Source organism: Micropterus salmoides, unplaced genomic scaffold (genome assembly GCF_014851395.1).
Source record: "Micropterus salmoides isolate LMB-PRFRI ecotype aquatic unplaced genomic scaffold, ASM1485139v1 Ms_hic_scaffold_1, whole genome shotgun sequence".
In the NCBI taxonomy this organism is placed as follows: Eukaryota; Metazoa; Chordata; class Actinopteri; order Centrarchiformes; family Centrarchidae; genus Micropterus; species Micropterus salmoides.
Window position 1 is genome coordinate 46,892,868 of NW_024040040.1, and position 14,322 is coordinate 46,907,189.

The 14,322-nt window shown below is 39.3% G+C and overlaps 1 protein-coding gene across 1 annotated transcript; it reads right to left on the minus strand.

Annotated features, from left to right (window-relative positions):
- Nucleotides 1-3,879: 3,879 nt before the first annotated feature.
- Nucleotides 3,880-8,464, minus strand: LOC119912387 (patched domain-containing protein 3-like). Its single transcript, XM_038731564.1, has 4 exons — nucleotides 7,745-8,464; nucleotides 6,438-6,559; nucleotides 5,788-5,933; nucleotides 3,880-5,523 (listed from the first exon to the last, which is right to left on the minus strand). Exons 1-4 carry the CDS (start codon nucleotides 8,459-8,461, stop codon nucleotides 3,953-3,955), a joined length of 2,556 nt encoding a protein of 851 aa, XP_038587492.1. The 5' UTR covers nucleotides 8,462-8,464; the 3' UTR covers nucleotides 3,880-3,952.
- Nucleotides 8,465-14,322: the final 5,858 nt, after the last annotated feature.

Below are 14,322 nucleotides of genomic sequence, written 5' to 3' on the forward strand. Positions count from 1 at the left end.
TTGTTATTATATTTATATATTTTTTAGGAGGCACCGAGCCAGGGAGCTTCTCACTTGGACGACAGACGCACTCCGCCCTCTTCCGACCACAACAAGCATTAAGTAGGCCCACAAAAGACACGAAGGGACACATCAGGAGCTGTGCGCCCTTAAAGCCCGTCTTCTTCAGCATCTCATAGGGCTCCATAAGCGCCATTGATCCGCGTATGGCCGCTTATTCTGTCAATCACGGCGCAAGCGTTTGGTGGAGCTGTGAGAGAGCTGTCCGGGCCTGAAACAGATGTAGCGGGTAAGGAGCTGTCCAGTTCTGAAACACAAAAGGTCAGCCTCGGCTGATTTATCCAAGCACTTAATTTAGATCAGTTGATCTGGCATCCACGAGTCCTGTTTTATCAGTGTAAAAAAAGCTTAATTACATCCACTTTAATTCAAATTTGAGCATAATATTGAAAAAATAACTTCACTGATGCTAAGGAGAGCAGGGGGGAAATATATCCAAATCTATTTGTGCATGAAGATAGACTGTGAAATATCTATCACTTGAAATTGTATTTTGTTTCATTTATATTTTATTTTTGTTTTCTCTCTATGTCCTTATGGAGCCAATAGGACCAATTAGTTTCATCATGAATGATTTTCTTTTTTTCAAATATTATCTCCACATCCCAATGTTGGATAGTGCAGGGAATCCACAAACCTATGGGTAAATTTCATCTCCAATATAAACTGTACATTTGGACTGACCAAATATTGTAAATACAAAACAAGAAATAAAAGTAGCAAACATTTTAGAAAAGGGAGGTGTTTTGTACACTTTCTGCTTATAAGATATGGGATGAAAGATGTCATATACACTGTATGGCCAAAGATCTGGGGACACCCCTGTCCATATACTTTCATGGCTTGGGCTATGCCCTAAGTCCCTTGAAAACCATTAAAGTATTTCTCTATGACGTACATTTAATGGTATTAATAATATTCATGATAATGAGTAGCAATAAAAGTAAAAAAATATATATATTAAGGGATTATTTATTAAGTGCTTAACATATTTTGTGGGTGTGGTTTGGTCACATTTGACTGACAGTGATTAAACAACCCACCAGTTGGTGCGTGGAAGTACATGTCATCACCCTTTTCCAACAGAGCCCAGTCCACTTCATAGGGGGGAAAGCAGAAATGTCTAAACCTGTTCCAACTTCCGGCAGAAAATATTCTGTTCATGTAGGCTCCCATCACTCTAACAAGCTAAGTGAGAACATGTGTTTTCAGGCCCTTTAAGAGAAATCATAATGCCACAACATGCATATTTTATTAATAGTGTGTTTCCACTAGACGGCACTTTGGGCAACCCTTTCCTTTGGTGTGGAAGAGCTTGACTGGTTTCCACAGAGCCCTAACCTCAGCCTTGTCCAGCACCGGATGTGATGAACTGGAATGTATTCCAGACCTCATTGACCAACATGAGTGGTCGACTTCACTGATAGTCTTGGGGCTGAATGGGAACAAATCCCTGCAGCCAGGTTCAACAATCTTGTGAAATCCTGAAACCAGTAAGAGGGGAGGCTGCGGGGATCATGTTTGGAGTACACATACTTATGGCCACATCTATATGCAAGCTCAAGTTCATTTTCTGTTTCACCAACAAAAAACAGTTCAGCAGCAAACTTCATAGATGTCCTATTTGGGCTTCTCCACCTATTACACCAACCAAACTATGACACACCAAAAAGGTACTGGGCAACCATTTCTACAGGACATACATGTGATGTGGCAATTCAGCCATGCCTTCCCTTCAACCACGACATGTTTCTAATCAAAAAACTCATTTATAGTTGAGGCAAGCTGTTGCAAACTACACCAAAGGATCTGGGTTTTATTAAGCATCAAATGGGCAATCTGATCTTTTTCTTTACTTCGCCACAAATCCTTTTCTCTCCTTCTTATTAGTTCAAGCTCTAGGGTTGCTCTCTCTCTCTCTCCTCGGTGTAAGGGCATGTCACGTCACGCTTTGTTGGCTACAGGCATCTCGTCGTGGAAGAGGGGCAAGGAAGACAGGCGTGACGAAGGGTGACAGAGCTGGGAGTCGGCCTGCACGCTGCACAGGCTCCTGAGGATGCTGGAAGTTGGAACCTGAAGACCTCCTGGATCTCTTGACTGAGCTACATTTAGCTGTATCCAAACCTGCTTGCTTGTCCTATCTTAAAATCTTGATATCTGCACAGAAACTGATCCGAGACAGGAAATCCTGGGAAAACTTGAACCTGTACAACTGTGTGGCCTGTGTGTTAAAATGGCTGTTTTGGCTGTTTTTCACTGACAGAACAGAAACACTTTTTTATATGTTAATGTCCGTGTCGGTTGATGTTGGAAGGAAATTAAAGCAATAAAAAAAACCTCAGACAAGGTGATGATGATGGTGATGAAGGTGGACTTAGCACCTTCTTTGGAGGTGTGAACCATCTGCATGGGCAGAGGATTCTTAATGTTAATGTGCTGCCAGCAGGAGACCATGATATGTCATCAACACCAATTCCTGGAATTAATTACATATAATTTGAATTGATGGGACATTTGAAAATATTAGCTTTTTTTCTGCCCCACATGACAGGTTTTATAGGGTTATTATTGAAGACGTGATCTGTAACGCCACAGGAATTTCAGGTCACCAATTGCAAAAACACATTACTAAGTTGCATCATTGTAATATGTTGAAATGATATATTCATGTTTGTGAATGGTATATGTTGAAATTATCTTTGTATATACAACCTGTTGTGAAAACAAAGTAAGCCAGGTTCAGGTGTGATGAAGAAGTTTCAGAGAGTGTTTGTTGGTGACAATGTGTCTTGATTTTTTCAATCAAGTGTCTTGATTTTTTCAATCAAGACACATTGTGTTTTATTCAAGCTACATGCAACACTTTCTACATAGAGCCAGTCAGACTGTCTGTGATGAAACAAAATAAAGATAATCTCATTCTTCGGTTACCTAGCAAATGGATAAAAAGTGCATCATTATTGAGGCAGCTGCGTCAGTCAGGTGACTAAGAAGGCAGAGAGAAAAGACAGAGTCTGACCTACTGTTGAGAGTAACTGTCACCTTTGGCTTCCTTTAGCTCAGCAATTGACCCTATCATTGACCCTAAATTCCTTAGAGGCAACCCAAAGCCATCACATTGCTTTGAAATTCAACCAGTAATTCACAATGACCTGAAGTCAATCAGTCAGACCTCTTGGTTGTAACCAGCTTCTATTAATAATACCCAAATCAGTTCATCATTTTAAAAGGCACAAGGTTTATTTATTCAGCATTTTAAAACACAGGGTTGTATATAACAAGATTAAGTTGTAGTTCCCTTTAGGTTACTAAACAAAACGTTATATACAAAAATGATATACAGTAGATGGGTGAATAAATAACAAGTCACAGAAATAAAACAATTTTACATGTCAGTGCTGAGGTTTGATTAGGAGGAGGAGTCTCAAACCCTTAGAAAAAAAGCTGCTCTGAAGTCTGGGGCTCAACATTGTGAAATGTTTCATTCTACCCTGAAGAGTGCAAATCTCAAATGACACGACCAAATACTGAATATGTTAAAGAAAAGCAAGTAATCTACAAACTGATTAATGATCATTTGCTCATGGTGCTGCCAGAGAAAGAAATGCCACTATAAAAATAATATTTTATTATCTAGTCATCACAGATGGTATTCTGGGTTGTTACAAAGTTTAGCAGCACAATAATGTGCTCCACTAATACTTTTTAATATGTTACCTGTGTAACTGCATCACAGCATATGAATGCCCCGTGTATGCATTCATTGCTAGAATGAGAGTATTACAACAATTGGTTTTGATTGTTAACTTTTACTTTTAAGCACAGCAACAGCAGTACACAAACAGCTCAATATTTTGGAATACGTTTTTTATTATCACCATTGTAACAGCGGTCATAGTTTGGTGATTTTCAGACTGTTGTCTTTATTTTCATCATTACCTGAGCGGCATGTACACAACGTCAGAATTACTGGAACGAAAATGAGGCCGTGAAGCATCCCAATGAACACAACAAGAAAGAAGATCTTAAAAAATGTTCTGAATGTGTAAAATTCAGACGTAGCCAGCACTGACACTCCTAAAATGGTGGACAAGGCCCCTTGAAGTATGGGGTAGCCTAAATTAGAGAGAGCCGCCACCGCTTTATCATCAGGACTCGTCTTCTGGCTGGAGGCGAAGGCGTAAGACACGTGAGCGGAGAAATCCACAGTGAAGCCGATGCAGATGGTGAAAACGATCATGGATATGGAATCGAGACTGACGTCCCACAGCGCCATGAAACCAGTTACCCCCACAGTCACTGAACCAATCGAACAAGTCAGCCATAATGAGCAGAGGGGGTCTGGAATCAGCAGGAGGGAGACAACCAACATCACAGCCGTGATCACGCCAACGTTTTTAATCGTGCTACTGACTACTACACCATACTGGTCGTAGAAGATGAACCTCTCATTGTAGACTAATAAAGATGCTGCACTGCATCTGTCTGCAGCGGTTTTAAGACCTTTAAGCATGTGAATTTCCATGCTGGCATTGGCAATATCAACCGTCTGAATGAAGAACCGGGATGCATAGATGGCACCGCCAGTGAGGTTCACATCTTGCTTGAAAACAGGATATAAATAAAAAAATTGAGATAGATTTTTGAGAAAAATATCTTTATCATCTAGGTTTAAATGTGTTTCTTCTCCATATGACAAATATGAGTCCAGCCAAGATGTATAGACATCCTCATCAACAAACTGGAGTCTTTTAAAGGACTCTATGCATCCCTGAAGTCGGTGCCTTTTGCCCTTATCCCAATATGGGAATTCCTCACTTACAATAACCATCACAGATGGACCGTAATCAGAAAAATACTGCCTATCCTTCCAAATGAATTTCGTAACATGGGAGTTATCAGCTGCCAGATCATAAAGCTCAACCCCCTGTTGTATGTGGAAACATCCATAAATACTTGTAGCTAAATATACCACATAAAGGAAGATTACAACTCCCTTAACCCAGCATTTGATCAAAAACGGGCCGTAGTAATCCTTAAAGAAATTACTTGCTGGTTGTTTTTTCTCCGCTCCGGTGTTGTTATCATATTTGCCTCCCACACAGCAGATGTTATATATCGCCGAATGATCATCAGATTTGTCTGATGGTATTTTCATACAGGTCAGCCAGTGCCTGTTGCTGGCTTCTCGCCTCCCGTTTAGAGCCAGGAAGGCTCCAAAGAAGGTGACTGTGTAGATGTAGCAAAATATGACAGAGGTGCTGGTGTACAGGCAGAACGACTGCACTGATGGGAATTTGGACGTGACGCCTACGAAGAACTTGACAACGTCGGTCAGGGCGGTGATGGTGATGGGCATGATCGCTTCTTTGTAAGTGTGAGCCATTCGCTTCGGCACTGGGTCGTTCACATTGGTGTGCTGCCAGTCGGACACCATTATGAACATGTTGTTGAGACCAATTCCTGGAGAAAAATAATGTTAGTAAAACGCATTACATTTAAGAGACTTTTAAGAGATTTTTAATATTAAACAAGAAATTCTTGTGAAAAGTAATGATTTGCTTTGGTTTAATCTACCCTAAAATAAAACAGTTTAATGCTATTTTTTTTTTACATTGTGGTCAGGTTTACTTAAAAGCCGTATATTATTTGACGGAAATTGCACTCCAAACTACAACCTAAAATTACAGTATGCAACAAAAAAAGGACAGAGGTGCTTTTTCTCACCGAGTATTAGGAAAGGAGAGTTTGCGACTGTAATAACAAATGGCACTCCGATGTAAAGCAGCAAGCCAAAAGAGGAAAGAACAGCCAGGCCAGAGGACAAGACGCCGAAGACAGCCAACCACACCTTGTTCCTCACATTATCCAATCTGTACAGGACATCAAGATAGGCTTTGGTTGTTCTAGGTAACAATATACTGTAACCAAGGTCTATTATTCAAAACTTCAACAGAAGCATCATGCATTCATTGTTTTTGTACAGTAAAACTAGGTTGTAAAGGTTGTAGTTGTAAGGTTGTAGTAGGTTGTAAAGCAATATTTATTTAACTGTGTTCAATTGAGAAAGTGTACATTTGTTTGCTTATGAATTCAACTTTATAATATTTGGAAGAGGATGAATGTGCTATTTATTTTTTCAGAAGTTACATAGTCTTGCTTTAAAACCCAAAATTTACAGCAATAAAAACACAAATTTGGGGGGGGAATAAAGTTGTGTACAAAACAAATAGCAAAACCTTAAATTTAGTTTAATAGTGTAATAAAAACTACAGACAGCATGCCAAGCTTCATGTTCATGTTGATAAACAGCAGCTCTCTGTGTCCTGGACTTCAGGAAATCTCTCAGTGTGTGACGGCCACTGATCATTTCTTACCTAAGGCAGGATATCACCGAGAAGGTGATAGCACAGGCATAAGTGATGAGGAATAAAGGGAAGCCATCTGTGGTGTGACTGTCAATCTCCTCCTGCTTGGATTTGGAGGTGTAGTAAGACACCTACAAGCAGAAGTACAGCAGAAAGAAGCTAACATGAGCACTTAAGTCAGAAAACAGTGTTTACAGCAATAAAACCAGTGTGACAGCACTGCTTGAATTTCAGGACAACCACATTATCCAACCACATTATCTCAAAAGGAAGTACAAAGATACAGTGGGAGCAGACATGCTGTAACTAAAATGTTTAGAAAAGGGATCATTACTGTTTTTACTGTACTTTAACAGTACTTATTTTAGATACTTCTTTTAACAAAACACTGCAACCGTATAACTATGCGACATAACCCACATTTGTATATTTTTTTTGCTGTGTTAAATTAATTCAAGACCTCATCTACCTCTGTTAGTGACATACTAAAATTTATACCTGCATAACATTTAAACACCAACAGTTATTGTATTTGGCTGTAAAGACACCAAGGTCGTGTCTTTTGTATTGTTTCTGGTAATGTGGGATTTTGATGACCTGAACATTTTGCATAATACACGAAAGTAACCATGGCAAGTTTGAAAAGCTGATTCTAATACAACCCTAACCTTAGATGGAAACATAAGTGTACAGTTATATACATAAAGAATGTGAAAAAATAGAATAATCAGAACTTCTTTCACAAATGTTGTTGGGGGGATTTGGACTTGTGACATAAGATTTTTATTAAACCCTGTTTACAGTCTTAGCTGTAGGTTTTACAGGTGGGCGTAGAGAGCAAAACTCATAAAACAGAGAAAGAGGGTCAAAACTGCTGCATTGCATTCTGGCGTGGCTAATCTAGATGGAGAAACTCGTAATTTTCCACTATGATATTCGTCCCTGTAGCTACATCGCGGTCACTGCAGAACACCTGACTTACACCAAGACAATCTTCACATAATTACCTATATTAAGATATTTTCAAAAGTAAGAAAAACATACTTAACAACAAAATTGTTCCAAAAATGCAATGAACTTTGCAGATAATTTTGACAAATTTAAATAATCATTGTTATAGCTTACTTTAAACAACTAGAGGTTTAACTTGTTACCACATTATACCGTAGAAAACAGTTAAGAATATGTACAGAAAACATGCGGAACATGGTTCAGCTTCTCAGAAAGACCCATTTCTCAGTTGTACAATGAAATGGCGTATAACTTAACCTTATAACCCTTGTAAATTAACATTGTCATAGCATTGTGATACATACATCAATGTGTTTGCTGTCCGTCTCATCTGATAAGAGTTCTTTAAATCCTCTCAGCCATAAATTTGAGGCGTCAGCTGTGCTTTCCTTGCTATCTAAGTAGTAGAAGAGTTTTACAGCCTGAGCACTTATGACGGAGCTGTTGGCATCTGTGATAACCCCTCCTAGCACAGATCCCAGGAACACCGAGCTGGATCTGTGTGTATACACTGGGAAGTTAATGCTGGTTTGATCAGTTTCATTAGAGCTAATGATTTCCAGGATGGTGTTTGAGACACATTTCCCATTAGCTTTTGCACACAACTCATTAAATCCAAGTGTCCCGTTGTGCACAGTGGTAATGATCTTATGGTTGAGTCTGATGATGTCCTCAAAAGCAGGATTTGCTAGTATATTTAAGTTGTCAGTTGATACAGCAATGAGGAATGCAGACTTGCCCTTGTCATACAACCTGTCTTCTGAAAACATCGAGTCATTGTAGGGGAAGTTTTCCTTGACAAATGCCCTTGTTGCCTTCGAGGGTCCTTTCCTGGGTGTGAATTGCCGCTCAAAGTCGTTGTCCTCCCTGTCTTTGAGAAAGGTGAAGCCTCCACCGAGTGCTGCCGAGACAATAAGAGGAATGACAAAAAAATAAAAAGGACAAGAGCCTACAAGCGATCCAAATGTTTTAAAAAGGCCTGACATAGGCATTGCGAGGCAGTCTGTGTGTCTCCAGCCCATCTTCAGACATACAGGACAGTCAGTACAGATGTGGAGGAATTGCATCCTTTTAAAGGCTGTTCAGACTAGCACTCCTTACACACCTAGAAGCCTGGGAGGAGGATTTACAATTGTCCTCTTTAAAGTCTCCTTAAAGGCTTGATTATTACCCATATACTAGGAAAAAAAGAACAACAGAGAGAAATATTTGGTGTTAGTGGCAATCTTGTGCTTCTTACAGCCTGTAAAATGATAAGAGAGGAAACCGACTGGCCTTCAAATGATAAAGGAGAAACAGGAAAACATAGAAATTATATGAGTTCTCAGAAAATCACCAACAAAGATGACGCATTATGTTACTTCACAATACAAGTATTCATAGGTGTGCCATAACTAAGTAACTATATAACTAAATCACTGTGAATTGCGTCATATTGATTGGTGTTGCATATATAAAAACAGGGTAATAAAAATATATATAATGGAATCTTTTTGTTAGAGTTGGGGGCGAGGTGTATTTTAACCTAGCCTTTCCAAAACCAAAAACAAGAGTGTGAGGATTGGATTAAACTATGTTTATTTACTCAAGCGTAAACTTCAATCGTTAGCATGTTTCGCTAGCTAACTACCTACAGCAGTAGCTGAGTGTTTCTTCGTAGGCCAAGGGCACATCATTGGTTTGTTACAGGTTATGTAAAAAATATTAATTCCCATTCACAACTAGCACATCCACTGTGTAGTATTTCACTACTGTGTTTGACCTGGTCCCGCATGCTGAGTTTAGGAGTTTAGGCTAACAGTACGTTAACTGCTCTGAGCTGCATTTTTTTTGGATTTGGGGAGATTTACACTCAAGCAACCTTACCCAGTGTTACCCGAAATATGTTTGCCAAACACATCAGTTATTCCTCATCCTAAAAGGCTGTTCTCTTGTAAAAGTGAAAACAAACTGTTTAAAAATATGAACAAATAAGCTAACCAGCCAAGAAAGTCAGAAAGTCTGATACATTTTGTTCTTATCATATTTACTACTAAGTTGCTAATAGCTCTTCGCTGCAAAACAAGAACAATACTATTTCTTTATTTACATTTCTTCTACATGGATCATGAACTGCTAAGGATGCTGACTTTTTGCCAGGGACATGTAGCTTTAGCCTCAGTAGCTATCATGAGTATGTTAATCATGTATGTGGCCATCAACTCTTTCATAAGATTCTAGTTTTAAAACGAGTCATCTGGAAACATTAAGAAGTCAGCAGGAGACATTGTTTTCAGCCATTAGCTTTTATCTAGCTAGCTGCAGTTGATGAAATACACCAGCGTCAGTTGTCATTTGAGCAACCTGATCTCTTTTGTTTGCCGCTGACTGAATTAAACAAATACTACAAATTTTGAGTGGTAAATGTGCCGTTATCAATGTACACTGCATATGTGCCATACAAGACGGGAGAGCTTGACGGGCGTAGCAACAGTAAGTAGGGTTCTGGTGCTTAGAGAACAGTCAATTACAGGGATATGAACCCTGCCCTCAACGTGTAATATTTAATATTTAATGTTCCACGGTATTTGGAGTGACAGTCCGAGAGGGTCAGTTTAACACCTCCAAGCCATGGTCAGCCTTCCCTGGCAGTTAACCCATGTCATTCAGCTGTCAATCTTCACTCTGCCGAATCCTCCAAGACGAGGCTCATATCTCATTTCACATAGAACCATCTCAGGGTCATCGATTTTTCATTCTCCGAGTGCGAAATGTATTCGCTCCCCTTCATCACAGAAAGGAGAAGATCATGGCAGACGGTCGCCAGACATCTGATAGAGGCATCAGTTTAAATTTAATCTGTTTCAGGACCCTTCAGTTTTTTAGTTCACCTTGAACTGAATCACTGCTTTTTGTGCGTACTTGCTTATGAGAGACTGTTAACGGCAGATGCGTATTGTTCAGACCTGGGTTTGCATCAAAATGCCAATTAGTTCAATCCAATAACAATCATTTTCTGGTGTCAAGCTCCTGTTAACAACTTTGTTTGCTCTCTTTTCTCTCCTCCTCTTCCTCACACATTGCAGAGGTATGTTGGGGTGCAAATCAGTGTCTTAGGTAATTAGCAGGGAAGCCTTAGGTGAACACGATGTTAAGATGTGTCCGCTGATTGTCTGGCTCTTGCTTCCGAAAAAGAAACCATTGATCATGGAGGAAAAAAACACTTCAGTATAATCTTGATAAGGCATCAGTCAAAAATAAAAAGCTACACACAAACACACAAATAAAAGAGACGAACACACTGTTTTGATGGTGTTATTAGATCACATCACATGACTTCTTTTGGTATGGAAGAACAAGCATCCTCCAGCCAAGCTCATTACATCATGGAAGGTCATAATAACAAAGTCACAAACCCCATGATGATCTACAGCTTCACAGTCCAGGACCTTCATGCTTAAAATTGCTGATACACAAACATTTTGCATGGATAGGGGATAGAGGATGCAGAACTATTGTAGCAACTAGTAAAATCATTAAAATGTCATAAAGATGTAAAGACCTTTCCTCTAAATGTGTTGAACATTCAATAAACAAAAGCTAATTTAATGGCAATGTTTTAACTTAAGGTTCAATATTGTATGCAATATGTTTACATTATTATATTACAAGTTCTAATATTACTAATTTTTCTAATTTTACACCAAGGCATGTTCCACAGTTATTGTAATGAACACTATTAAGTACAAATGTAATTAACACTAAGTAAATCTATTTTGAACCAAGCATTACACTGTGTTATATTTCAGCACGTACTCAAACCTGAACAACAAAACAGGTTGGTTGTCAAGTGTCCCGAAACAACATATATGTCAGTTGGAAAGTACAACATATATGACCTCAACGACATGTACAAGCGTTGGCAAGTACCAGTACAGCATGGCGGACCTTAACTACGTTAAAAGTCACATGACATTTAACACGGCGTAAATGTTGTGGAACAGTAGTAGTTTGTAGTTAGGTTTAGGCAAAAAAAAAAAAAACAGTTGGTTAGGTTTAGGAGAAGATTGTGGCTTGGGTTAAAATAAATTTAAATTTATTTATTTAGCCGACACTTTTATCCAAAGCGACTTACAATTGCTATATATATCAGAGGTCGCACGCCTCTGGAGCGTCTTGTTCAGAGACACAATGTTGTCTCACAGTGGACTGAACCAGGGTTTCTCGCACCAAAGGCATGTGTCTTATCCACTGCTCTATCACCACCCACTACCCAATAGGCATATTACCTAAGTCACGTGATATACAAAACATTATTTAACTTAAAACATGCCAAATTTCAGAGAGGACTGGCACCTTGTTCTCCTGAGTGAAAGTCCCAAATTTACTTCACTCTTCCATAAGGACTATGTTGCTCTTTATACTTCGTCAAGTGAATTCTGCTACTAGAGGTCGTGGCCTAACGTAAAACCTAAATATAGGTCGTAATAACCTATATAATAATGATGGAACTTTAGGCCCTATGGCCATTTTTCAGGCGAGGACAGGTTGTATATTTATCTTCTTATGTAATTAGTGCCTTGCTTATAGGCACTACAGGCCTGTAATGGGAGCCTGGGATTCATTTCCAATATCCACATTTCCTGCAGATTTGAACTGTTTACTGACTCATCTTCATGATGACGAAGAGACCTAGTAACCACTAAACCTGCACAATGTGTATGTTTAACTTTTTTGCATGATGGCTGTTTATAAGATGTAATATTTTTTTCCCAATTAAGTTGTAGTTGAGGATGCTGACCAACACGTGAGCTGGACCAGGACATGATTCCTCACTGGCTTGCCATTCAAATTCTCTATGATTGTGTTGGCCAAGGAAGAGGCGCTGCTGCCAAGAATTTAACTAAGGTTTTTGCAGTGTTGGGCAAGTGTTTTACCTCCACTACAGAACTAATATTTAGTGCCAGTATTTCTTCCCAACATTTTTAAATGTGACTATTTTTTGAGCCAAGTTGGAGTAGTTCTCCCTTGTGGGTTTTATTCTTGGCAGAGGGAAAAGGCCTCTAAAAAAGCATTTATTTAAACCATTACAGGACAGAACAGCTCCACAGAAATCAATGCTTATGACTCTGTAAGGATTTTTTGATTTAATTAACTTTCTCAAGTTTGAAAAGTCACTCACAAAATAAATTGTTATGAAATTTAAAGGAATGCATTATACAAATGCAATAGAACTTAGTTGTGTTAAAGGTACGCACTCTGTGAACAGACCCAGCTAGGGCCATAGCTACCTTTAAGGGCACTGAGATCATGTCTTCTACTGACCCACGTACAGTGAAATTGCAATGCAAATCTTTGGACTTGCTTAAATCAACAACATTCACTTTCTTGTGTTTTGAGGAGTTGGTTTACTAATCTGTGTGGTGATGCCGTCATGAATTTCATTATACTGACATGTGTTTCCACCTGTCAGCTAGTGCAAGGAGAAGAAAACATGGTAGGAGACCCTGCTGTAACAAGATGACAACGACAAAAGTGGTCAGTGAAGCTGATTTACCTGCATTTTTTAAACAAGTACATTTTAGTGTGCCCAACATTTAACAAGAATTTAAATTCGTTTTAACAAATGATAGTACAATTTGACATTAAGGCGGAAACAATTCTAGCTTCCCTTTTACAGTGTAACCCCAAAAACACATTTGTACATCAAAGTGATGTCAGTACCAAATATTGTATCAAAATCGCATTACTTTATTGTGAATTTCAACAGCAAATCAGAGTCAACCCAGTTCACTGGATCTTCTTTCTAAACTACTCCGATGTGTTCATTTCCTCCTCTCTCTTTTCTATTTCCCCTTCACTGTGAAAGAGCAGTTTCCATTATGCCACTGGTTCACATTAAGGAGACAGGAACAGGCTGGTACCTGCAATTATCCTTGCTCACCCAGCCGTGGGCCACTAGGTGCTGAGCAACAGCTGGCTCTCTCTTTCCCTTCACCACTCTCACACACACACACATATACATGCACCTGCACACTACTCTTCCTCCCCCTTCAGATACTTAGCCACCCATTCCTCACATTCACCTGCCAAGTGGCTTGATTATTAAGGCCAATGCTCACAGCAAAGCTAACCACAGACAAAGAGGGGGGGAAGGCAGAAAGAACATGTAGTGGGCAGTATGCTGCACTGATTAGAAAAAACTGCCCAGGTCATAATGTATGTGTCTTTGATTCTGTCAAGGGGAATGGATCATTTCAAATTACAGAGACTGCTCTCTCATTTTCACACAAACACTGACAAGTGAAGTGACTGTTACTGTACATGGTGCACTCATTCCTCACACACACTTCTGTAGTTTCTGTTAAATTGCTTCTTTTGATACTTTGTCCAATATGAGGCCTTGGAAAGAAAGACTAACATGCTGCATACACCTGATCTGTATGTTACCTCTAGACATTAAAGAGGTGGTATTGTGCTCATTTTCAGGTTCAAAATCTTAATTAGGGGTTGTACCAGAACAGGTTTACATGGGTTAATTTTCAAAAAACACCATATTTTTCCTCATACTGCACATTGCTGCAGCTCCTCTTCTCACCCTGTGTGTTGTACGCTCCGCTCTTGAGCATCTTCCATGTACAAAATCTTTGTTGGGAGTTGCACATGAGCAGTTCCCAGGTAAGGACTACTAGCCAATCAGAAGCAGAGAAGGGCGGGTCGTAAGAAACAAGGTAGTGTGATCCAAATCAAAGCTGCTTCAGACTGCAACCGTAACCTAGCAGATGGTATAAGTTATTACCAGTCCACAACCACACAACATCATTGTTCCACATCTTACCAGAAACCACTACAAAAATCACCGTATTTCAACTAAATTTTATATAAAAATTGGCCGAACAATTTG

What these genes read in the sequence shown, in the direction of transcription:
- LOC119912387 (XM_038731564.1), bottom strand. Translation starts at nt 8,461, where the DNA reads ATGGGCTGGAGACACACAGACTGCCTCGCAATGCCTATGTCAGGCCTT. An exon ending in TCGGTGATATCCTGCCTTAG is followed by an intron (nt 5,934 to 6,437) that starts GTAAGAAATGAT and finishes TGTCCTGTACAG; the next exon opens with ATTGGATAATGTGAGGAACA. An exon ending in CTCTCCTTTCCTAATACTCG is followed by an intron (nt 5,524 to 5,787) that starts GTGAGAAAAAGC and finishes ATTTTTCTCCAG; the next exon opens with GAATTGGTCTCAACAACATG.